This window comes from Nuphar pumila, chromosome 12, assembly GCF_984573655.1.
Source record: "Nuphar pumila chromosome 12, dmNupPumi1.hap1.1, whole genome shotgun sequence".
In the NCBI taxonomy this organism is placed as follows: domain Eukaryota; kingdom Viridiplantae; phylum Streptophyta; class Magnoliopsida; order Nymphaeales; family Nymphaeaceae; genus Nuphar; species Nuphar pumila.
Genome location: NC_143260.1, coordinates 403,303 through 429,874, shown reverse-complemented (window position 1 = coordinate 429,874; position 26,572 = coordinate 403,303). Strand labels below are relative to the sequence as shown.

Sequence of the window (26,572 nt, the reverse complement as noted above, 5' to 3'; positions counted from 1 at the left end):
GTTCCCCAAGAGCTCTCACCCATTCTGCTCCATGACTACTTTTCCTATCAAGTTAATAAACTATTTTTTTTCGTAAACCAGTTTAAAAGTTTATCAAATGTTCCAAGTAGAACTGGGTTGGTTTGATCCAATTCTGAAAGTAAATTTGGATGTGTTTTTGGATTCGATTCACATTTGAGATTTTAGATACTATTCATATTCAAGGAACAAATGATAGATCGATTTGAAACAAATGTCAACCAACTTAACTCAATCCATTTATATTACTATTTCTACCCGTTTTAATTTATAAATATTGTCTTTGTATCAAGTTGGAATCAAACTATGCGTATAACAAGAACAATAAACCATACATGGGCAAGTTATGTGTCTCCCGTCTAGATAACCATCTCTATACTTTCTCATTAGCCGAGTCTGTAGCCAACTGGGTACATCGCTCATTTCTTTTCCCATTTCAATAACGTCCTGATGCTTTGCTAATGCTTTTTGGTTTGTTTGCATTGGATGCTTCTTCTCTTTTTGAAGTTGAAAAAAGTTTGAATAAACTACTTATATTGGAATTTATATCATGAAGTGAAAACAAAGGTTTTTCATGTGAAAATATAAATGGGTTGGATTTGATATAGAAGCTAATCCTGTTTTAGGAAAATGTCCATTAAATCAGGAGCCAGGTTTAACAAAGTTTAATATGTTAAGCCCAATTCTGGTCATTCAATTTTAGTTTTGCTCATTTATTTGAAGGGTCATTCAATTTTAGTTTTGCTCATTTATTTGAAGGAACAGTGTTGAGCCTAAAGTAAAGCTCAAATTGATTTATGCCCTATTTCTAACAAACAAGATATTTTTCATATCAAGTGAGAATGAAATGCTTATCAGCCTTATTTTATATTTTTTTATAACTAATGAAAAGAGGGGTCTACATGTGATAAATTTAAATGGGTTCAATTGAGCAGGATCTGATTTGGATCTAAGTTCAAATTTATTTAATTAGATATAAATATGCATATTATCTAAACACTTATTCAAATCTTGATTTTATATCCATATCCAAGAAAAAATGCTAAATCGTGTAATTTAGTACATTTACATCTATATACCTAGTATATTTCTATTTATCATACACTATCAAAGTTAAAGTAAATAATGTAGTTCATAGATTTGTTAAATGTTCTACTTATTTGTAAACATATGATGCCAAGTTAATTAGTATCAATCGTTTTTGTGCTTACGTGGGCACGCAGTCATGCATCGTACTTGCACATTACTATTGAGCTGATGTCAAGCGTGGGTGAAGCATCACCAAGGCTGTTGATAACTTCAATACTTGGTGTACACTCAAACTTGGGGATTTTGTTCAGCTCATGACTGGGTTTTTATAATGGTCCATCTAAATTTATAACTGCATTTATGTTAGAAGGATATAATAAAAATCTAATATGCAAACCGCAAAGCCATTCATGGTCTCACTTTATTACATGTTGGATACCGCAATTATGAATTTTTTAATGTGTTCACTTATTTGATCTGCTTTTAAAAAGTCATGCATGTATTTGAAGAAATATTTATACTAAAAGCTCGGGCCTTGAAAGGTGGGTTCGACCAAGGTTTGGCCGGTGCATAGAGCCAGGACATGAGAGAGAGAGAGAGCAACGACCACGCACACAACTTGAAGTATCTCAAGGGCCTGGTTAAAAGATTGCATTCCCCCCTATCCCTATCTCACCAACAAAAACTCAAGGGAGGCTAAGCCCTCTCTGTAAACCCCTGTATGGTTGGCTGTATCCGGTGATAAAAAGAAGGTGAAGCAGGCGGGCAATTCTCTCCTTCCCTCTCATCGGCGGCTGATTTGGTTGATTTGGTTGTTGATGCGATGGTGGGTGGTGCGTCCAAGTTGTTCATGTTACTGGGCGCGCCATCTTCCTCTTCCTACTCATCTTCTTCCTCCTCCTCTGCCAATCTCAGGCCCCTTTCTTCCTTCTCTTTCCCTCTCAGGTTCTCTCCCCTCCCTCGCCACCCCAGTGTCGTTAAGCCCGTCGTTGCCTTCTCCTCCTCCTCTTTCTTATCCCCCAAGCCTGCCTTTCGGGCCTCCTCCTCCTCCTCTCTTGGGTTTGCAGCCAGGGCGTCCGAGAGCTTTCACACTCAGCCTGTCCTCAAGGACGAGTTGGGTGGTGAGAAACCGGGTAGCTGCGACGGTCTTACTGCTTATTCGAATCATCCATGGCCCGAATGGGTGAAACTCCTCCACAATTTGAGGGCCAGGGGTTACTTTGATGGGTCGCCTGGTCGTGAAGTAGAATCAGGCGATGTCCTCTCGAACCCACAGCAGCTTCCTGGAGAGTTTGTTGCTGCAGCTCGTGCCTGCCTCGCATTTGCTCGCGACCATCCCGATGCATTGAGGTTAAGCGTCGTCACTCGTCATCTCTGTTCCTTTTGTCTCTGGACTTTGTCTGCGCTTACTGTGACAAGTTATGAAAACCGAGTTCTGTAGTTAGACTCAGTTCCTTCTGATCTTGGCATTGTTCTTTGTGCTTAGTTGCTGAATAAGCTTTTTATGACGGGTGCGGCTGTTATGTTCCAATAGTTTTGGATACTCAGCTGCTTTCTTGGTTTGGTTCTAAATCAGCTACCATCTAGTGAGAATATGATGAATGCCGCTAGTTTTTCTTTTCTTTTTATTCTATCGAGGCCCTTTTGTTGTGTTGGTGTTCGCAATAGGACTTAATTCATGGTGGCTAGGTTTCTTTATGCAAGGAGGGTTTCATGATGAGAATTAAGATTACATATATTTTTCTCCAGAAATTCGAGAGGCACTAGTGGAGACGGTCATGGTCTTGACTTGTGCGCTGCAATATAACTCACCATGTAGATCTTGTCTTTTAGTCTTGATATAATTCAACTCCACTGGCATTTGGTGAGAACAACACAATCATCGATATGCTCTTTGATTGTGGACATATGACACTTACACTCTTCTTTGAATATAAAGATAGTATTGTTAGGGTTGATATGACCTAACAAAAACGAAGAAAAGATTATCGTTTAGTAATTGCGTAGCACCTAGATAGAGCAAAAGCATCTAATAGTCTTATAAATGTAGAAATTATAGTTTAGCATTGATAAATCTCTAGCAAGTGGTACAACATAAGGAAAATGGATTTAATTTGAGGTAGCATTGATTAGAAACAACCATACTTTCAGCAAAGATGTTGATTTGTTTAGTTGAGTTGAACATCGGGTGTGCCATGCTGGATGATGCCTTTCATGTGTTTCATGCGGGTCTATTGTTCTCCTTCAATTGTGGTGCAAAACAGTATTAGGCACCAGATCCAGTTGGAGTCCATGGTCCATACAGAATTAAAGACTCGAGGACAGTTCATAAATTTAGGTGGAAATTTTGATCAAGATCCAAGCCATGACATCATTTAAAAAGAGAATTAAAATAAGCAGGGAATAGGTGTACTGCTTAGGGGGTGTTCGACAAAATTGAATCCTGATTTAAAAAACAACCTTTTAATTTCCTTCTTTTGTTTTTTAACTTCCTTTAGTTGATATTGTATCACATTAAGCCACGTTTTTTCCCCAAATTGGATCAATTTACTAGTGATTTTTCTATTGGTTGCTCTGATCTTTTCTTTCTCTCTGTAGCAGAATCTTTGTTGCACCGCTGGGTATTAGATTTTTTTTTCAGAATTTCAATTACATCTTTTTTTTTTGGATGATAAAGCTATGATTAAGCAGGTGACCAACTATCATTTTATCTGTCATATGAAGATGGATAGTAACTTCAGTTAAGTGGAGGGATGTGTTAGAAAGTTGAACAAGACTATGATGCAACTTGAGCTTTTATCAGAGTATATGTTTTGAAATCAAAAGATCATGGACATGGTCAAAATGAATGAGTTTTGGTTTAATAGGTACTATTTCACTTTTGCAATGTGTAATCTCTTGATACATCAAACTCTGAACATTTGTTAAGCCTAATCAGAGCAACCTGGTCCAAACACATGCAGTCTAGAGCCACATTGTTAGGAAGAGTACCAAAGCTTTGATTGTTTGGGATATGTTCAAGTATCCCCTCTGGATTGACGAGACTCTCAACTATTGGTTGCTTCTCCCTTACTGGTGGGTAAGGTTGTTAATCCAACCAATCTTTGGCTCAGCTTTCTTCACACGATACAAGTCATTGACTATTTGTGTTTTGGATAGGCATTGGCTTATGATTATGCAGTTCTTAGTCACTTTCCTATTTCACATGATTTATAAACCCTTCATGTCTTTCGTCTGCTTCCCATATCACTATGGATTAGGCTTCCTTGGTCGGCAACCATGTTTCCAAATACATTTGATCAAGCACCTTGATTGAGATCCATCTACATTCTATAAGAGAGGTTAACAAGGGGGTTGTCTTTCTCAAGCCCATGTTTGCCACTATTTCTTTTCTTTGTTTTTGGCCATTTTTTCGAAATATAAACAAGTGTCTCAAACTATGAGCTTATAGATTAATTGAATTTGATAGAATGATAAATTTAGAGATAGTTTAGTACCACACGAATATGTGCTTCTTTTGAGCTTGTAACCATGTCAAACACGTGACATCTTTGAAACATCCTATGCTATGGTTCTTATTCTTTCATCAAACTCTCAACCCATGATTCACAATTATGCAGCATGGTAACTTGGTAGCTTGCTAAGAACAAGAAGTAATAAGGAATCACATTGTGCCTTTCTATTCACGCTGAACATGTTTGACTGGATTGGAAATGTCATGGATTTTCTATGTTAAACTTTGCACCATGACTCATACTTTTCTAGTTTCTTGAATTTCTTTTGTGGTATGGTTCACACGTTATTAGACCTATACTTTAAGCAATTGCTTTTCTAAATGCCGACAGCTTTTTTCCTCTTTATAGGCATTGCGATCTTCATTCCACGCAAAAAAGTTTGATTCTCACCTTCAGCTGCATGATTTATGAAATTTGATGGCATTCTTTTTTGTAAACTTGAATTCTTTTCTAACTTTTTTGTTTTTCTTGCAGGTCTTTTTCTAAGAAGGATATTGGAATTGTTATAGAAAGTGGACCACCTTTGTTGTTTGAGAATATTGTAAACTCAGTCGGTCGTATCCGTGCTTTTTTAGAGAATGGAGGAAATGTAAGTATGTGAAGGCTGTTTTCTAATGCAGTTTTTAGTTCAATGTGATTAAATTTGCTATCAATATGATGATATTTAATGACATGAGGATGGAGGGGAACTATATTCCTAGACACAACTGCTACATGTCTCTCTCTCTCTCTATATATATATATATATATATATATAGAGAGAGAGAGAGAGAGAGAGAGAGAGAGTAATGGGTACATGCTAAATGGGTTTTTCTGCTCTTCCGGTGTTTTTTGCTCAGTTCTGACCCCATAAATGTGTTGGGCATGGTCGATTTACGAGGAATCCACACCTGAATCATGTCTTTTTGATGAAAAAAATGATATTTGGAGCATAAAAAATTTACAAAGATTTTGGACCATTGATTTTTCAAATGTTATAAAAACCCACCCATGTGTTGGAATCGAACACTTCAAGATTTGATCCCTATAAAATCAAGTACATAGATCACATCTGTACTGTCAGAATTTAAAAATAAAATGCAAAAAAAAACTGAAAAACTCATTTAACATGTTTCATTTAGCACGTACCCATTACTCTCTCTATATATATACTCGCTATAATGTTGGCAAAGGAATTTTTGTTAAGAAATAAAAAGTAGAAATTTTGAAAAATGAGAAAGCACTTTTTGATGTTGGACATTAATTTCTTTGTAATTGTAATGAAATAAGAGTGCACAAATAGATGCCACTAAGGGCTACACAATTACAAAAGTGTGCACAAACACAAGAATCCACTTATGGGCAAAATACAAGATCACCAAAGATAGCACAAGCACAAGCCACTTAAGGGCTACAACCCATAAAAAATAAATAATTTTATTAAGTCAAAATACTTAAGAGAAGCATATTCAACACAAGGGCGTTTGAAATGAGATGATGATCTTCCAAACACGAATTGAGATTCGAAATGATGTCTTAACAAGACATTTAAGCATAACCCTTAAGAAGGGTATACAAGGAAACAAAAAAAATAAATATATTCTTTATTGAACAAGGAGAAAGCAATGCTTAAGAAGCATTTTACATACACTACAAGAGGAGCTGGACCCCTATATATACACAGTTTGAGAGAGGGAGAGAATGAGGGACTCAATAGAGTCGTTGGACTCAGTCCAACGACTCTATTGCTAGTCAAGTCTTAACTAAGACTTGACTAGTTATGTCATTCTAGTTCAAATTAAACTAGATGGCAAAATACAAAAAATAAAAAAATAAAAAATACAGAAAAAGAAAAAATATTATATATATATATAGAATAATATACATTTTAACACTCCCCCTCAAACTTACGGTACAATGAGCGAAAATTTGTCTAAGAGAAAGTAAAATCGGGGAGCAGCGAGAGGCTTTGTAAAGAAGTCTGCTAACTGATATTCTGAAGTAACATATGGCAGATCAATTGTCCCATGTAGATATTCTTCTTTGACGTAGTGACAATCCATTTCGATGTGTTTGGTGCGTTCGTGGAATGTTCTGTTACTTGCAATGTAGATCGCACTTTTGTTGTCACAACACATTTGTGAAGCTTTTGTTGCTTCATTTCCCATATCAGCAAGTAGTCGTCGGAGCCAAACTACTTCCATGGTCGTGGTTGCCATGGCTCTATATTCAGATTCGGTGGATGATAGAAATACCTTCTGCTGCTTTTTGCACTTCCACGAGATTAATGACACCTAAAAAGACACAAAAACCAGTGGTTGAGTGTCTGTTATTGGGATCACCTCCTCAATCGGCATCAGTATATGCAAATAAATCAAGAGAGGAGGAAGAAGACAAGAAAAGTCCTCGTGAAAGAGAGGACTGGATGTATCTGATAATACGCATGACTGCTCCCATATGAATAAAAGTAGGTGCATGTTGAAACTGGCTTGTTGTGTGAACATCATGTGTTATATCTGGTCTGGTAATGGATAGATAGGAAAGTGCCCCGACAAGTTGTCTGTAGGGAGTAGGATCGGCAAGAAGTTCTCCATCATCAATCTTCATTTTAACATTAACAACTTTTAGAGTGTCTACTTTCTTATCATCAGTAATACCAGACCTGGAAACAATGTCAAAAGCAAATTTAGTCTGAGATAATAAATATCCTCTAGGAGAATAAGCAACTTCAATGCCTAAAAAATATCTCAATAAGCCTAAATCAGTCATTTCAAAATGAGATTTAAGAAGTGTTTTGACCGTTTTAACTCTCTGTTTATTGCTTCCAGTGATGATCATATCATCCACGTAAAGAAGAAGCACAATGATTCTTGCATCAGAATTCTTAACAAACAAAGCAGTGTCAATTAAACATAATTGAAAACCAATATCAATCATAACACCACTAAACTTATCATACAAAGCTTTTGATGCTTGTTTAAGTCCATAAAGGGTTTTTTCTAAGCGAAGGGCTTTACCCTTAGGAATACTTAGACCAGGAGGGGGTTCCATGTATACTTCTTCAACTAGCTTTCTATTTAAAAAGGCATTTTTGACATCCATTTGGAAAATGAATCATTTCTTGATAGAGGCTAAGACAATTAAGGTTCTGACAGTTGTCATACAAGCCACAGGAGCAAAGGTTTCTTCATAATCAATGCCATATTCTTGGGCATAACCTTTGGCTACTAATCGGGCTTTATATCTTTCAAGAGTGTCATCACTCTTGGTTTTAATTTTATAAACCCATCGACATCCTATAGTTTTCTTTCCTGGAGGAAGATCTTGAATAGTCTATGTAGAAGCTTTTTGTAGTGCATCTAATTTAGCTTTCATGGCTTATATCCATTTGACATCATTTTTTGCTTAGAGATATGTAGATGGTTCTTCATATGAGTGAATTAATGCAATGACTGCCCTATATGTAGGTGAGAAGGACTCGTATGACACAAACTTTCCTGGATGCCTCGAGACTCGGAATGATCGTCTAGTTGGAATGTCAGAATATTTTTCAAGTGCACATGGAGGATTAGACCCTTATCGCCTGGAATATTGGATACTAGTGTCTCTATGAACTTCTCATTGTCAACATTATGATCAAGATCAATAATTCCTTGATCATTATCAAAGTTATAGTCAAGATCATATTCATCATATTTTGATGTCAGATCTAACAAAAAAGAGTACTCAGTGTCTTCTTTTGGTTTTTCAAAATCAAAGAAGCTCTCCTTTTCGAGAAAGGAAACATTTCTAGACACATATAATCTATTATTTTTGAAGTCAAAACACCTATAACCTTTCTGATTTTCAGCATATCCTATAAAGGCACAGGGAATCGCACGAGGAGAAAGTTTATCATTTTTATCGGTAAATATTAAACATTTGCACCCAAATATTCTCAGTTTAGAGTAGTCTGGAGAAACGTTCATAAGTTTTTCAATGGGAGTGATATTTTGTAAAGAAGATGATGACATCCTATTAATAAGATAGGTAGCAGTTAAAGCAACTTCTGCCCAAAAGTCTTTCGGGACTTGATTTGTTATTAATAAAGTCCTAGTGGTTTCCATAAAATGGCGATGTTTACGTTCTGTCTGCCCATTTTGTTGAGGTGTATAAGGACAAGATCTTTGATGTGTGATGCCATGTGACTTAAGATAATTTTTAAAATCTGTGGATAAAAACTCTTTCCCTGAATCTGTGCGGAAAATGGTAATATCATTTTGAAACTTGTTTTTAATCATATTATGAAATGCTTGAAAGTATGAAAATACTTCAAACTTATGTTTAAGAAAGTAAATCCATGTATGTCGAGAGAAATCATCGACAAAAATAACATAGTAAGCAAATTCTCCTTTAGAAATTACTGGTGCAGGACCCCAAACACCCGAGTGCACTAATTCAAATGGTTTTGAAGAGAAAAAAGTTTTGTTCTGAAATAGTAATTTTTTTATTTTGCCAAGAATACAATCTTTACAGTCAAATGATTCAGAGTTACAAAATTTTCCTAGATTTGAAAAAAGTTGGATTTTGGCTATATGTGGGTGACCAAGTCTCTTATGCCACAGTTCTAACTTCCAACTCAATTTTCTTAATATTATAGCAAAAAACATTCTTCGGCATTTCCAAAAAATCCATGTAATAGAGTCCTCCTTCTCTATGGCCTTCCCTAATCAGCTTGCCTGACTGACGATCCTATACCCAACAACCATGAGAAGAAAATGAAATATTACACCCATAGTCAAAAATTTGAGATACAGATAAAAGATTTAAATTCAATTTGGCAACATATCTAATTTCTGGAATAGAAAATTTCTTTGTTTTATAATTTTTTTCAAAATTTTCTATTCTTTCTATTTCAAGAGAACATCAACTGTAAAGACCTTTGACACTTGTTTTTGACGAAGCTCGATGTCTTCGGCACAATGCTACTTTGGTTCTAAAAGAGAAAGTTCTTCCCAAAGTCTGACAAACCATTGTAATATTCACGAATTGTTTTGTCTCCTTGGGTCATCATTCGAACTTTTTCTTGGAGATTGCACACGTGTGCAATATCTTTAAGGGAATACATATTTTTAAGTTATTCCCATGTCGATAACCTTATCGGCATGATCAAACTTGGCAAGACTTGAGCATTTTTTAATGTCAACGCTATTGATAAGCCATGACATTATCTTCGCATGAGATTCTCCACTCTTTCCATTTTTTCTCGTAAGAAGCTAGAGCTTTGATTTTCTCTTCTTTCGATAGAGGAACCTCTTTATCTTCCTTTTTTTTAGTAAGAGATAGCTTAGGTTTCTAATCAGAACCATCCACAATCCCCCGTAGGCCTTTTCCCCATATATGGTGCTTCATGATTAAAGTCCATGTTACATAGTTTGTATCGCTCAATTTCATTTCATAAGCATGATGGTGACTTTATCATTGTCATCCATTGATTACAAGGAGAGAGAAAAAATAGGGATAGAAGAGAAACAAGAAGAGAAGTGAGAAAAAGAAAGAGATACAATACAACAAGATGTGGAATCTTTCCCAACGAAGTGATAAATCACTTCTCTTCAAGTGGCGAACACTTTTGCAAATGGGCATGGAAACCGAGGCAACTTTTCTTCAAGGTCTAATACTTCCGCGGCTCTGATACCATGAAATGAGATGATGATCTTCCAAACACGAACTGAGATTCGAAATGATGTCTTAACAAGACATTTAAGCATAACCCTTAAGAAGGGTATAAAAGGAAACAAAAAGAATAAAAATATTCTTTTATTGAACAAGGAGAAAGCAATGCTTAAGAAGCATTTTACATACATTACAAGAGGGGCTGTACCCCTATATATACACAGTATGAGAGAGGGAGAGAACGAGGGACTCAATAGAGTAGTTGGACTCAGTACAACGACTCTATTGCTAGTCAAGTCTTAACTAAGACTTGACTAGTTATGTCATTCTAGTTCAAATTGAACTAGATGACAAAATACAAAAAACAGAAAAATAAAAAATACAGAAAAAGAAAATTTATTATATATATATAATAATATACATTTTAACAGCATTTACCCCATATATATACAACAAAGAGAGAGAGGGCTAGCTGTTGGGCTGGTCCCAACGGTTAGCTAACAATGACCAAAATGCCCCTATAAATGGGATAAAATTACAAAAAAAAAAGAGAATGAATGAGAAAAATAAAATACATATGGTATATATATAACAGTAATACTATGATTTTTTTCGTTGTTAAAAACCTTTAAAATGCAAAAAAATGAAAACATTGTGATACTTTATATAGATGCATAGGTTTGGCCCAAAAAGTGTCGACCCCAGTCTGGTAGATCCTTCATTATTAACATTATATCTGACTTACAAGAATATCCCTCATGTGGGTATATATTACAAGACAGACCCCTGAAACATGTTACACATAAACACTCGTCATATTTCATGAGATTAAAAACTGTCACTCAACTAACAACCTCCCTCAAATTGTGCATAGGATAACACCATGGACAACCTTTTTTTTCTCAATTGCCAATGTGTTGCAGGTGATGGTGCTTTGGTAAGTAAGTCAGAGGCTTGCTTTTTCCATAAATCAGTTGATTCTCCAGCACTTGGTCTTCAATTTTCTTTCTGACAAAGTGCTTATCAAGTTCTATGTTTTTTATCTTATTATGGTAGAATGGATTTATGGAGATTGCTCCAATACTTTTGTTATCACCATAGTTACAAATATCAATCTTGGCTATATTATGTATTAGCGAAAACCAAATCTCGCAATACTAAAGGTTGCATTTATAAATCAGGCACTAAAAAATATAAAAAATAGCAAAAATAACAAAAGAATATGTTTCGATAAAAAAGTTATTTTGGAAATTAAATAAAAGTTTTAAAATTTTTGAAATATAAAAAATATAAAAGGAAGAAGAAAAAAGCAATGTTAAAATGTAGAAAGGAGATATAAAAACCAAGGTGACTGAAAATATGCCAATATTATCGTGATAATATCGCAATAAATATGGATTTGAAAATCTCACGTTATTTTACCTTTAATATCATTTATCAATTAAAATGATAGATATAGGCAATATTTGCACAGGCTGTTTATAGATTCTGTAGAATCAGAATAGCAATATTAGTAGTTGACATATCATAAAGAAATGTTTTCTAAGCTGATATTTTACATATACTCTACATGCAGCAGCTTTATAGCCTCCAAATTTTCATTAGTGTTGTCTATAATAGAATGAAAAATAGCCATACTAGTAGTTGATAACTCGACATATAAAGAAATATCTTATGGTAATGATAGGGTGCTCCCGGAGTACCTACTCTCACCTAATAGAATTTTTAGATTTTCAAATTTCTTAAACCTTTTTTGTTGATCAGACCCCATAGATATGATCTATAAGCATTATTTAGTAGAAAACAAGTTTTGGATCATGTGATTATAGCATACATGTATGTTTTTTATGACTTTTAAAAATCAACGGCTCACAATGTATCAAAATTTCATGACTTAAAAATTCCTATTTTTATGTTCAAAAAACATGATCCAAAGCATGATTCCTATCAACTAAACTATGTTGAGTGCATCCATAAGGTTTAATTGAGAAGATGCAACCTACAACCTTGATTTCTAGTATGTGGGATTAGGTACTACCGGAGCACCATAGCATTACTCAATATCTTATTGGGCATCACAGCCTCCTAATTTTCGTTAGTGTTTTTTATATTAGAAACAACACAAACCAAGAATGCAGCAACTAACTGCCAATCATGTGTCCATCAGTTTTTAGCATGCAGATGCAATTGCTGGAAAATAACTACGTTAACTGTTAATTTATACAACAACAACTACGCCTTCATCCCAAAACAATTGGGGTCAGCGATATGAACCAAAAAAGAAATTCATTTTGGGTCTTCCACATGAATCCTTTTCCTCCAATCATTTCTATCCAACGCCATGTCCTCGGTGAGGTTCAAAGCATTCATATCCTTTCCTATCATCTCCATCCAAGTCTTCCTAGGCCTACCCCGACCTCTTTTAACTAATATATTTTCCCATTTCTCCAACCTTCTAACTGGAGCATCATTAGGCCTTCGCCGAATATGTCCAAACCATCGTAAACGATTCTCTCGCATCTTATTTTCAATGGGTGCAACACCTACCTTCTTACGTATCTCTTTGTTCCGAATCTTATCTTTTATTGTATTTCCACACATCCATCTAAGCATCCGCATCTCAGCTACACTCATTTTTTGAATATGATGTCTCTTGGCAGCCCAATATTCCGTACCATATAGTAAAGCGGGTCTAATAGTCGTCCTATAAAACTTTCCCTTCAACCGCAATGGCATTCTACGATCGCACAGCACTCCAGTAGCACTTTTCCATTTCATCCACCCAACCTTTATCCTATGATTTACATCTCCATCAATTTCTCCATACTTTTGAATGATGGATCCCAAATATTTGAAATAATCATTCACCGGTATATCTTGCTTACCAAGCTTCACTACACTCCCATCACTACTCCGTTGCTTACTAAACCGACATTCCATATATTCAGTCTTACTCTTACTCAACTTAAAACCTCTAGCTTCCAATGTCTGTCTCCATAATTCTAACTTAGCATTAACCCCAGCTCTAGACTCATCAATCAAAACAATATCATCAGCAAACAACATACACCACGGTACATTTTCTTGAATTGATCTCGTAAGCTCATCCATCACAATCGTAAATAGGAAAGGGCTTAAAGCAGATCTTTGATGTAACCCAACCGTTATCGGAAAATTGGTTGTCACCCCTCCACAAGTGCGGACATTGGTTACTACTCCTTCATACATATCTTTAATTAACGTTAACTGTTAATTTATATGATAAATAAATAAATATATATATATATATAATGTATTTTCCCTTTATTGTGACATATATGTAATAGGTTATGCCATTTTTGTCTTTTCCCTTATGTAATAGGACCTGCCCATTAGGGTCAGTTTTGTCATTTTTTATTTTTTGTTTTTTGTCTTTTTTATTTTTCATTTTTAGTTGGACTAGCCCCTTGTTCCCTTCTTTCTATATATATATATGGGATCTCTCCATGTTATGCTTCTTCTCTTGAGCATTTTATGTTAAATAATTTTTTTTTATGTTTTGTGTGTTGTTAGCCCTTTGGTGTCTTGTTCTTGTGCTATCTTTTGTGAGATTGTATTTTGCCCAATTGTGGCCGATTGTATTTATGCACACTTGTGTATCTTTGTAGCCCTTAGAGGCATATATTTGTGCACATTCTTGTTTCATTACAACATCTATTCCTGTTGGAAAACAACTATCTTTGTATGAACTTGTGATGTTTATTAAGAGCTAACGATATTGGATCTGGGTTTAGATCAGGATCCAAACTCATCCAATACAACAGATGTTACACCTGGTTTTCTTATTGTGTTGGGTTCCTTATTGTATTGTATTGTGTTTCCTTACTGTGTTAGATTCCTTATTGTATTGGGCTTCCTTATTGTATTGGATTTCTTTGTTGTGCTAGGTTTTCAAACCCACTTGTATTATTCTCTATATAATGCCTAGTGGTGTCAATGGGTCGGGTTTGACCTGGACCCGACCCATACCAAACCCTATAGGGTCAGGGATTGGTGATAAATAAGGTCTGATTGGAATCCAGGTCGGACCTAAAGGGTTTGATTAATATATGGAGACAGGTATGGTTTGTGAAATTTCATACCAGACTCGGGCCCGATCTGAGTTCCGATTAAAATCCACAAATTTTCAATGTACAAATAATAAAAATATTATTTTACTGGGTATGGTCTAGGTCTGGTTCATGTAATCCTTATAAGATCCGGGTATGGTTTCTCTTATGGTGGGTCTGATTAGACCCAGGTCTGGACCCAATACCATAATCTCAAATCAGGTTTGGGTCTGGTTCCACCTAGGTCCGAACAAAACCTGACCTGTTGACACCCCTAATAATGCCATGGACAGGCTCACGCTCCCTCATTGGGAATCAACTTTCTGATCGCTTCCATTAAGGTACGTTTCTTTTCCCTGTTTGCCTCTTTTCAAGTTTTCTCCCCTTTCTGTCCATCTTTCTTCTTTTCCTTATTCTTTTTCTTCTCTAAATTCTTCCTTCTTTTAAAGCTATTCCCAATCTGTTTTGACTGTTGCTATAACTCCTCTTTACCTAAAGAAAAGAATCAAATTGTTGATTCTAATCTGATTTCCTTAACTTCTGTTTTGATGTCAATCTCAGTTCTCTTTTCTTTATCTTGATGTCATAGAGATTCCAATAATCTGTTATTCTTTGTACCTTATTTGGATTCGAACCCAACATATTCAGATTTACATACCCTGTTTATTACCTGCGTACTTAGATTTGCAAGTTTCTTTATAGAAGGTTCTTAATTTTTTTTGGTTCAGAAACATCAAGTTTCTGATCAAATAAATTCTGGTACGTGACTACTGTGAAATTCCGACCTAAAAAAAAAAGGTCGACAGTTTTTTTTACGTGATAGTCTGAATATTCCCATTCTTTTCATTCTCTCTAACTCTCTCTTATTGTCCTTATGGATCCAAACCCACAGTTGTCTCTATCTTCCACCTTTTTACCCCAATTAGTCTTTGAAAAAATAAATAATTCTAATTTTCTAACTTGGAAAAGGCAAATAACTCCTTTCATTAGGGGTCGATATCTTTGCTCATGTTAGAAATCCATATTTTATCTCATGGATGAAGCGAGATCAGGCATTGGTTGCCTGTATCTGTTAAAATGTATCATTCAACCTTTGTAATATTATATATATTTTATATATATAAAGGATAATACATATTCATATATTGTATATATGCATATGTATTATTCTAATTATATATATAAAATATATATTTCTCTATTTATAGGCATAGGGGTAGTTTAGACATTTCACAGTTTTACGCATATTCCATTCGGAATATGTTTGTAATTTAATTTTATATTTTCTTTTTTTTCTTTTTTTTCTTTTTCTCCTTTTTTTGGGTTTGCACCACCTAGGGAGGCTCCCCAAAAAGTCGTTGGGGAGCCCCCAACGGTCACAAATGTGACCGTTGGGGGCTCCCAACGACTCCTTTGGGAGCCCCCTTTGTGGCTCCTCTCTTGTGTTATAAATAGGGGTCTCCCCCTTGTATTTCCTTACTCCTTGGAGGAGCTTATGCTCCATTGTATAGGGTTTTTTACCCTCTTCTTCTTATTTCTTCAATAATATTCAACTTATGACTTTGTCATATTTACCCCTTTTATGGGTTTATGTATTAGCACATGATGTGCTTGTGTTGTTCCCTTGAGTGGGTATATTCGCACTTAATGTGCATGTGTATGGGTTCATTATCGAACCTAAAGTATTCAAAGTCACTTTCTAACATGGTATCAGAGCACGGTTGAGATCGAGTTGCTCTTTGGTGCATCGGGAAGCGTGGTATTCAAGAAATTTTTAAAGAAAAATGGTGAAGTATTCATTTCTCTCTCTTTTCTTTCTTAAAGTTATTCGGTATGCATTCTATTTCTTTAAGTATTGTATGAAGAATTTAATATGCTTTTTTATGTGTACTCTTTGTCATTATGTCTTTTTATAAAAATTTGAGTTACTTGATACTCTATTGAATCTTTTTCGTATGTTTTTCTTTGAAAAATTTTAAATGATAACTTGTTTGGCGAAAAATTAGATATATGATTGCTCAAAACTTGCTTTAATGAGTCTGTAAAAATTTATGACCATTGGAGCTTTGAATTTATATTTTAAACCTAACTTTGTTTATAAGAATACCTTTTATATGAATGGTAAGTCTTTAAAGAAAGGTACGTTAAGATTAAAATGTTTGTGAGGTGTAGTTTTTTTTGAAAAATGCTTGACATATATGAAAAATTCCTTAATAAGTTTTGATTCACTTTCCTAATGTGTCCTTTTTATATAAGCAACATTTAATTAAGGTTTTTTTTTTTCGGTTGAATTAAGTTTTAAAATAGTCTTATGGAATATGGTGATTTTCTTTGCATCTTTATACTCTTAAAAGATTTTTCAATTTGATTTAAAGAGCTTGTCTCATTATAAAATTTATGGTCTTTACTAATGTTTGTTGCGTACTTATTGCATTAGGAGTTGGTAATAATCTATTAAGTCATGTTTTTTTATAAAACTTAAGAGTTTTGAATTTTTCCTCGATAAATGTTTAATTTTATAGATTTATGCCATAGTACAATCTTACTTTATCATAAGGTTTTTTAATAAATCTATTATTCTTCTTTGTTGGGATTTCTCCCACTTTAGTGGAGTTTCCCCCTTCTTTGGGAATTTTGTGTGTTTTTTGAGCTCTCTTTAAGGAGCCTTTCGGTTCTTATAATCTTCTTGTGAGTATATACTCTTTTATGAAGATTTCATGGTTGTTGTGAGAAGATTGGTTGTGAGCATCATTTTTTAAGTTACAATAGTGGATTTCATAAGATTTTCAAACTTCATCATCTTTATGAATGCCTATATTGGCCTAAGTTTGTTATTTGCTCATTCAAGATTATTGTCATTTAAAAATCTTGCATTGCATAAAAGTGTATCTATTATCATTTGGTATGCATTTAATTGCACTTTATATCTATCATAGTTGAGGCTTGTTTTTGACTTTTTCTAAATCGGTTCTTACGCATGATGTTGCTTAATATTTCATAAATTGTGTTAGTTGCATAATAAGCCTTTTTTGTATAAATGACTTCTTTTGAAGATTAAGCATAATTCGGATTTATGCAAAATTGTTGTTGTAAAGCATATTATTGTGATTGATTACATTGGACCTTTGATTCAATTTTTAATCGGTCCTCTTTTCTTTGAAAAATGATTCCTAAAGTGTTTATTGCCTTTTTGTGGCATTTATATTTGTCCATCACATGTTATTTAATGCATCACTTGTTTGGCCTTATTATTGTTTTATTAGAGATGTTTGTTGAGGTGAGTTATGGGCACCTCGTGTTATATCATTCTAGATTATCCACTTGCCATATTATAGATGGTGATTGAGGTGAGTTATGGGCACCTTAGGACTCTAGAATGATTTGGTATATGATCTCTAATTATGAGTGTGTCACTCATTGTTATGTCATTTTAGTTTGTCCACTTACCATATTATAGATGGTGGTTGAGGTGAGTTATGGGCACCTTGGGACTCTAGAATGATTTGGTATATGAGTGTGTCACTAGTTTAATGTTGGCCATTGATCTTATGGATGTTCTTATTTATATATAAATGTGATGGATATATGATGTTTAAAACCTTAAATGTTTTAAGGTATATTAAAATCAAGGTTTTGGGGTTATTGCCCAACCTTTTATTGTTTATGAATCATATGAGTGCATTTGCACATTTATGTTTTGTGCTTTTGTGCATAAGTGTTCTTGGTGTGTATATATTCACACATTTTATTTCAAAATGATTTTGTTATGGGTATTCTTTTTTTTGAAGAATATTGTTTCAAGGTTTTATTTATATGTTTGTCATTACAAGTTTTATTGTCTCAAAAGTCTTCTCTTTTTATGCCCCTTATCTAAGTGTCATCATATGTAGACAAGAATTTTATTACACCTTAGTGTGTTGGTAGCCCTTTGTTGGCTTTTGCTCTCTTGGTCTAGTAGTTGAACACACTTGTCTTGAGTGTTATTTTATGTAGACAAGGCACGTTGATTCACACCATGGTGTGTGATTTTAGTCCATGTTGACGTTTGTGTCCTTGTTCTAGTCGCTGAGATGTATGCCCATGGTTGGCTTATTTCACTCATTTCAAGTGTCATCTTATGTAGACAAGAGATGTATTGTGTTTTAGCCCATGGTTGGCTTGTTACTCTTGTTCTAGTAGCTGAACATAATTGGTTTTGAGTGTATTTTTACGTAGACAAGAGATGCTTTTGGTCCATATTGGCGTGTATTCTCTTATTCTTGTCGTAGATGCACTCATTTCAAGTATTATTATATGTAGACAAGAGGTTCTTTTGCACACCTTTGTGTGTGTCTTTGGCCTTTAATGGCATTATATTTATATTCTTGATTTAGTAGCTTATACACTTGATTTATGGGTTTTGGAGGACTAATGAGGTAGTGGTTTGTAATGGATGAACTATTGTTGAAATTTGCAAAATTTCATTCATGACTTGTGTTTTAAGATATTCAAGTGAATCATATTTTTGATATGCATATTTTAAAATCAAGTTGATTTTTTGGCATTTAATCTATATATTAAGTGCTTATGGTTTTTTGGCCACTTTTGTATGCAAAATGTGTTTTTGTCAATTGAGTGAGATTTTCCTAAATGGGTAAGATTCTCTACTCAAATAACACTCTTCGTTTTGCCTCGTAAATGGATTTAAAACCTTGTGAACTCTTGTGTTTATTTTGTCTAAAGTATGCTTGGAGACTTCGTTTCTCTTGTTTGGCACTTCATTACATGTTTGAAGCATGTTCATTAATGATTCCTCTAAGTATTAATTCATTTCATGATAATATATGCATATGCTCTTTATGGCCTTTTAGGATCTCATTCAATAAAACATATGTAACTTATGCCTCTTCGTAGGCTTACTGTGGTGTCCCTTAGAGGACCATTGTGTTATTCCCTATTATGGGGTTATGTTTGTCCAATGTTGGACCTTATGAATGCATTATGCATTCTTGTAATTCATTTCTGCATAATTTGCTTCCGCTCACCATTTAACATGATATATGATTTTGAAATCTTGATTTTTCTAAATTTTTCTCATGCTAAAGTAATTATTTTATCATGTGATCTTGCATAAATATAATTTTGCACCTTGTTAGGAATGTTCCATTTGAGTAAAGTCAAAGATATTTTTTACTTGTTCTTTGTTGTTGTTCCACAGGATCTTGAAGATAAGTGAAAAAGGAAGTACCTTGGATAGATCATGGAAGGTGCTCATCGTTAAAGACGTTGGAGGAAGACATTTGCATTTTCAATGGCATTCAGACTGAAGGCTCTTGAAGCCTTGAGATTCTTCTTCTTGCTTTCTTCAATCTTTTCGTTCCCCCACGCAAAGTTTGAGGGGGGGTGTTAAAATGTATCATTCAACCTTTGTAATATTATATATATTATATATATATAAAGGATAATACATATTCATATATTGTATATATGCATATGTATTATTCTAATTATATATATAAAATATATATTTCTTTATTTATAGGCATAGGGGTAGTTTAGACATTTCACAGTTTTATGCATATTCCATTCGGAATATGTTTGTAATTTAATTTTATATTTTCTTTTTTTCTTTTTCTCCTTTTTTTGGGTTTGCACCACCTAGGGAGGCTCCCCAAAGAGTCGTTGGGGAGCCCCCAACGGTCACAAATGTGACCGTTGGGGGCTCCCAACGACTCCTTTGGGAGCCCCCTTTGTGGCTCCTCTCTTGTGTTATAAATAGGGGTCTCCCCCTTGTATTTCCTTACTCCTTGGAGGAGCTTATGCTCCATTGTATAGGGTTTTTTACCCTCTTCTTCTTATTTCTTCAATAATATTCAACTTATGACTTTATGTCATATTTACCCCTTTTATGGGTTTATGTATTAGCACATGATGTGCTTGTGTTGTTCCCTTGAGTGGGTATATTCGCACTTAATGTGCATGTGTATGGGTTCATTATCGAACCTAAAGTATTCAAAGTCACTTTCTAACATATATCATCTCTACTTTGTTGTAGAAGGTGCTCATTGTAGTACCTGAGCTACAACTCTATACTAGACTAGTCTAGACATATTTACAAATTTTCGAATCCAAGATAATGTTTTTGAAGAAAGAATTTCAGAATTTTAATAAAGGTTCCATGGCAATCATGGAGTATCTGAACAAGATGAAGAACATCACTGATCAGCTTGCTATGGTTGGCTATGAAGTATCGGATAATGATATGGTTCAGCAGGCTCTCAGCGGTTTTGGCCCCGAATATCACGTCCTCTCAACCACTCTGCTTTATTCAGACTTACTCCCTATATTTGAGAATTTGAGGGCCAAATTATTACATTATGAGACAACTCTTCGTGCTGATATCAATGCCTCTAGTGAAACCCAAAAAATTCTTGTTACTAATGTTTCATAAGGATGTGAATACTTTAGAGGAGGCAGGGGACGTGGTCGTGGAGGCAATCAGGTAGGCCGAGGTATATTGCCCACACTAAATGTTACTCCTAACATTGTTGCCCAAATGAGACGCCTTGCTTCATATGCAAGAAGCCAAACCATGTCAAAGCAAATTATTGGTTTAAGAATGATTGCAGATATAATCAAGGGGAAACACAAAACAAGAATTAAGGAAAGAATCAATTTGGAGGTTAGAGGAATGCACAAAGTAGTGGAGAAGGTGAAGTCCCAATAGATAAGCAATTGCTACTTGCTTCCTTTGCCAAACTCAATTTAAAGCAGAATGAGGAAAGTGTCTGGTACCTTGATTCTGGAGCCACTAAGCACATTACAGGTGATGAGGGTAGGTTCTCAACTTTGGTTCTTTATTATGGTAGAGATAATTTTGTTACTAGAGATGAGACTTGTCACCCCATCACACATTGAAAATGTGTCTATTCTTTTGTCTAAGTGTACTTCTCTAAATCTTTCCAATGTCTTTTTTGTTCTCAACATCAAGAAAAATCTTATTTATGTCTCTAAACTTGTGGATAATGCCAATTCATGTGTGATATTAACTTTGTCCTCTGTTTGTGTCAAGGATCTTCACATGAAGATGATATTCGCTGAAGGAAAAAGATCGGAAAATATGTGCATCTTCAAAGAAGATCTTGAGATCAAGTCAATTGGTTTTGTTTCGAAAGCCTAGTCTAGAGTCATTCAGTCCAACCGTTCTGTTTAGTACTTCTAGGTCAAATAAAGCCAATGTCTAGCATATAAGCATCTTGCTCATTGTAGTCGTGGTTTCATTGAAAGATTGGTTTCTAATAAACTCATTCCTGAGTCTAGTTTAGAATGTGAGTCTATTAATGCCTTTTGTTCAAGTTGTCAAGAATGTGATAGGATCTAAGTGGATTTATATGATTAAATATAAAACATATGACACTATTGAAAGGTATAAGGTTTGTCTTGTTGCAAAGGGTTTTACGCAAGAATATGACATGGATTATAATGAGACATTTACCCTTGTGGTTAAAATAGGGGGCAATACATATCATCTTGTCTCTAGCAGTGAATTATGGCCGAACGTCGAACCAACTTGATGTTAAGAATGCCTTCTTACACAAAGACTTAAAGAAAAGGTTTATATGGAACAACCAAAGGGATACATTGAAAATGATCCAATTAAATACGTATATCAACTTAAGAGGGCTATATATGGCCTAAAGTAAGTCTCTCGTTTTTGGTTCGAGAGTTTTTCTTTTGAAATACAAAGACATGGCTTTTGCAGATCTTCACTTGATAACTCCTTGTTTATCCACAAAGGTAAAAGATATATGATTGTTTTGCTAATATAAATGGATGGCATAATTGTTATAAGGAGTTGAAATAAACATAATCATGAAATAAAATAAGTGTTGAATAAACATTTTAAAATGAAGGATCTTGATAAGTTGAAATACTTCTTGGGAGTTGAGGTTGATAAAAGAAAACTCAACATAAGTACACTATGGATCTCTTACGCAAAACATGTATGGCTAATTGTAAGTTTATGTTAACTCCGGTCCCAATACACCAGCAATTGAGTGTTAATGATAGAGAGTTGTATAATGATCCTACTGAATACAAGAGTATTGTTGGCATGCTGCAATATCTTACATTTACAAGGCCAAATGTTGTACATGCAATAAAACAAGTGTCTCAATTTATGCATCAACCCAGAACTACACATATGGAAGCAGTGAAACGAATTCTCTGGTATTTAAATGACACCTTGGGGATGGTTTGTTCTATAAAAAAATAGATCATAGGGAATATCTTCTCATAATTATGGTCTATTCGGATGTTGACGGGGCAGGGAATCTAGACGAGTGAAAATCAATTTCAGGAGGTTATTACATATTTGTTGGAGGTAATCTTGTTTCTTGGTCCAGTCATAAACAACGAGCTATAGCACGATCAAGTACAAAATCTGAATATCAAGCCATGGTGACAACAACCTCAGAGTTGATGTGAATAAGAAGTTTGTTACATGAGCTAGACGAGACGATCCCTAGATCAATTTTATTTTGTGACAATCAGAGTGCCATCAAAATCTCATTGAACCTTGTTTATCATGGAAAGACCAAGCATATAGAAATTGTTCAGCACTTCATCAGAAGTAAATTGAAGATGGTGAGCTGAAGCCAGATTCATCGGTTCAGAGAATCAGATTGCAGATCTCTTCACCAAGGGTTTGACGTAGCAAAGGTTTTGGTGTTTGAAGTCCAAGTTGTCCGTGGTGATTACCATGTACAACTTGAGGGAGGCTATTAAGAGATGACAATATTGGATCTGGGTTTGAATCTGGATCCAAACCGAGATCCAATACAGCAGACGTTACACCTGGTTTCCTTATTGTGTTGGGTTCCTTATTGTATTGGGTTTCCTTGTTGTGCTGGGTTTTCAAATCCACTTGTATTATTCTCTATATAATGTCATGGACTGGCTCACGTTCCCTCATTGTGAATCGTGGAATAGAAGGAGCAGCAGCTCCTTATCCTCTCTTCTTCTTCGTTGCGTATATTTTGTATCATAGTGAAGTACCAATTCTATTAATGTTAACTTTCATGATGCTTCTACTTCCTTCATTGCTATCAGTCCATATCAAAGGATTGCTTCGTATCGAAATGAACCTGGGCACTCATAATATGCTTTACATACTTTAGCCGTTTGGCTTTCATACTATGCTAATAGGTACTTTCATTTTTTCTGCCAGGTTCTGCTTGATGATAAGGTTCACACAGTCGACATTATGCGTTTGTTGTTGAGTTATGTATGTGATTCAGTTGCTTCCGGGCAAAATGATTTGCAGAGAAGCGATCTTGTTGAAGCTTCTGTTCGGAAGCTCCTAGGGGAATTGATTGAGTTGTGCAGTGTTGTGGAATCTAGATCAAGACAATCTTCTGGCAGTAATGAACAGTTTCCAGGGACTCTTGGGCAAAATGTTATAATGAAGCGTGGTGATTGGATATGCCCCAAGTATGTGTTTTTGTAGACATAATGCATAGTTTGAGTTATGCCTGTTTTATTTGTTATTTTGTACATGAAACCCAATCTCATATTTCATTAAGGTGTAGTAGTATAGTCAGGTATGATCATGACACTCCCCTCATTCTAGTTTTTGTAATTACTACTATTTTACTATTTTGGATATACTTTTGTTTTTATATGAAAATTTTGATTGTTTTATTCATATCATAAGTTCACAGTGGCAGCTGATTGTGGAGTTGGATAGTCTATGCATGGTAGTTGTTAGCTGATTGTGATGCTTGATAGACCAAAATCACTCATAATTTTGTATTGATGAATCCACAGTCTATATTTCATATATTTTGATATTCGGGTGCTAGCACAATCTGTAAAGCATATGTTTTGATCTTGCAAGTATTTCTGCCACTGCATACAAATTTTTTATATTAATGCATCTTTACTAATTTATATATAAGACAAGGTTTATGAATCCTGGCATGGTCATTGGGTTGGGCCCACTGAATCTGCAGCTGATACTACATTAGTGGAGTCATGAGTTACTGGATTTTCAAATTATGGATTATTTTGGAAATTTGTGTTTCAGTGGAACATCATATGAGCTTTTGGATGGTTCAGGTGCAGTTTCATGAATTTTGCTAGAAATGTGAGATGTCGTGAATGTGCTAAGGCTCGGCCCAAGAGACAGCTAACCGGAGGAGAGTGGCAATGCCCTCAGTAAGTTTTTCCCTTTGTAATTATATTTTTTTCAGAATACCCATTCATTTCTGTGAGGAAAATTTTCTCTGCATGTTTCATCCAGTGTCACCTACATCAGCAATATTTTGAAAATATCACTGATAATATCGGTGATATCAAGTCAGCTGATATTATCTGCAATTTATCGTGATAATTTCAAAATATCGCGATAATATCACGATATTTTTTTGGGGAAAACTCATTTTTTAATATTTTAAGCATACATTTTCTATTTTTTGTTTCTTTTATATTTTAATACCTTCTAAAACTGTTTCTTTATATTTTTGCAAGAAAAATCATGCAAAACTATTATTTTCATATATATTTTTTCAATATTTTTAAATTCCTGAGATTTTCCAACTTTTGAAAATCTCTTTGAGAAATACCTTCACCAAGAGCATACATTGAACAATATAGGTGACTGGTTTCATCCTATATGCTATTTTTGTTGGGTTTTTTCAATGGTGAAGTGAGGTGCTGTCCTTTTCAGATGTGATTTTTATAACTATGGGAGGAATGCAGTCTGCTTAAGGTGCGACTGCAAGCGGCCAGCGGACTCTTTAATTGGTACGGCCCCAAAGTCGGACCTGGATTCTAGAAATTTTGAAAATTCTGAACTTAAGTCTAGGCTTTCTTTGAATGTTGAGAAAGCTGAGAGATCGTTTGGCATGAACATGAAGGCTGAAGTAACCGATAACAGTAAAACAGGTGGTGTGGATGGTGGGACAATTGGTGTTGCTGGTCCAGCAATTGAAGGTGCTAGCGGTATCTCTAATGTTTCTGTGGGATCAAACGAGCTAACCAAGAAGGTTGAACCATGTGATCCCTCAGAGAGGTGGTTCAAGAAAATTGCAGAGCTGCATGATGTTACAGACCTGGCAAGTGCCATACCAGATGATGAATTTCCAGAGATAATGCCACTGCGTAAGGGAGAGAACCGATTTGTCATCAGTAAGAGAAAGGACCGTTCTTTGACGTCACCTCAGTATAAAAGACGATTAGCAATGGAGCAAGCCAACAATTCTAACTTTGTTCCTTTTGTTCCATTTCCACCGGACTACTTTGCTAATAAGGACAAGCTTGCAACTGAAACATCAAATACTGGTGCTTTGGATCAAACGGAGAGGAAGACCTCAGGGGATTCTGAAGTTTCTGTCAGTGCTGAGAAAGTGTCTGATATGCCGACCGGAAGTTGGGAAAGTGGACGGCTAGACCAACAATCTCAAACTGCACAGAGCAATGTTGCTGAGAACTTAGAGAGGGGTCTCACTTCGACAAGTCTGGAGGGGTCAGCTTTGAAGGAGACTGAGCTTACTAACAGAGGTGATCAGCAAACTGACAGTTCTCTAAGCAAGCAAACAGAAGGTGAACAGAACAGTGTTCATGAGAATTGGAATAAGGGTTTCACAGGGAAAAGTTTGGAGGGTTCTGCTGTGAAGGAACCCGATCCATTGGACATGTCTGAAGAAGCCAAGGCTGAGAGATGGTTCAGGAGGGTTGCTCAGTTGAATGATATTTCCGAACTTAGTAAGATTCCTGATGAAGATTTTCCTGAGATCATGCCAATGAGGAAAGGTGTGAACAGATTTGTGGTCAGCAAGCGGAAGACACCAATGGAGAGGCGGTTGACATCGCCTCAATATCGGAGGAATTTGCCTGTGGTAAGCTCTGAACCAGCGAAAGAGACGGACTGAAAACAGCTGAAATGGTTTAAGACCTGCTATTGTTTACTTTGCGTTGGATTTTTTCTGGTGACTTTGTGTAACTTCCCAAAATTTTACTTAAGATACGGAAAAATTTCAACCCAATCTTTTTTAATATAACACATCGCAAATAATTTGGGTTTAAAAGTTGAACAACCTTAGTCGGGTTATAAGAATGAACAGCTGAACTGGATTTGATCCAGTTCTTACAATGATGTGAAACCGGATCCACCCCCACTCACATTATAAGAAAAAACATATATATTCCAAAACCATATCATTTGTTCATAAATTAAATAACAAGTTTCTGAATTAAATTCAAAATATCCAAGTCTCGTTGAGATACACAAAAGTTCAAGATCAACAA

General features: G+C 35.1%; 1 protein-coding gene across 1 annotated transcript; it reads left to right on the top strand.

The window, feature by feature from the left end:
- Positions 1-1,720: 1,720 nt before the first annotated feature.
- Positions 1,721-26,310, top strand: LOC149819561 (zinc finger protein VAR3, chloroplastic-like). The gene is made up of 5 exons (XM_089983944.1): positions 1,721-2,397; positions 5,037-5,151; positions 23,493-23,755; positions 24,383-24,481; positions 24,993-26,310. The coding sequence occupies exons 1-5, from the start codon at positions 1,871-1,873 to the stop codon at positions 26,194-26,196; spliced, it is 2,208 nt and encodes a 735-aa protein (XP_089840070.1). The 5' UTR covers positions 1,721-1,870; the 3' UTR covers positions 26,197-26,310.
- The last annotated feature ends 262 nt before the right edge of the window (positions 26,311-26,572 follow it).

Excerpts from the sequence above, each read along its gene's own strand:
- LOC149819561 (XM_089983944.1), top strand. The coding sequence starts at position 1,871 with ATGGTGGGTGGTGCGTCCAAGTTGTTCATGTTACTGGGCGCGCCATCT. Across the intron at positions 2,398-5,036 it reads GACCATCCCGATGCATTGAG|GTCTTTTTCTAAGAAGGATA; the intron begins GTTAAGCGTCGT and ends TTTTTCTTGCAG. Across the intron at positions 5,152-23,492 it reads TTTTAGAGAATGGAGGAAAT|GTTCTGCTTGATGATAAGGT; the intron begins GTAAGTATGTGA and ends TTTTTCTGCCAG.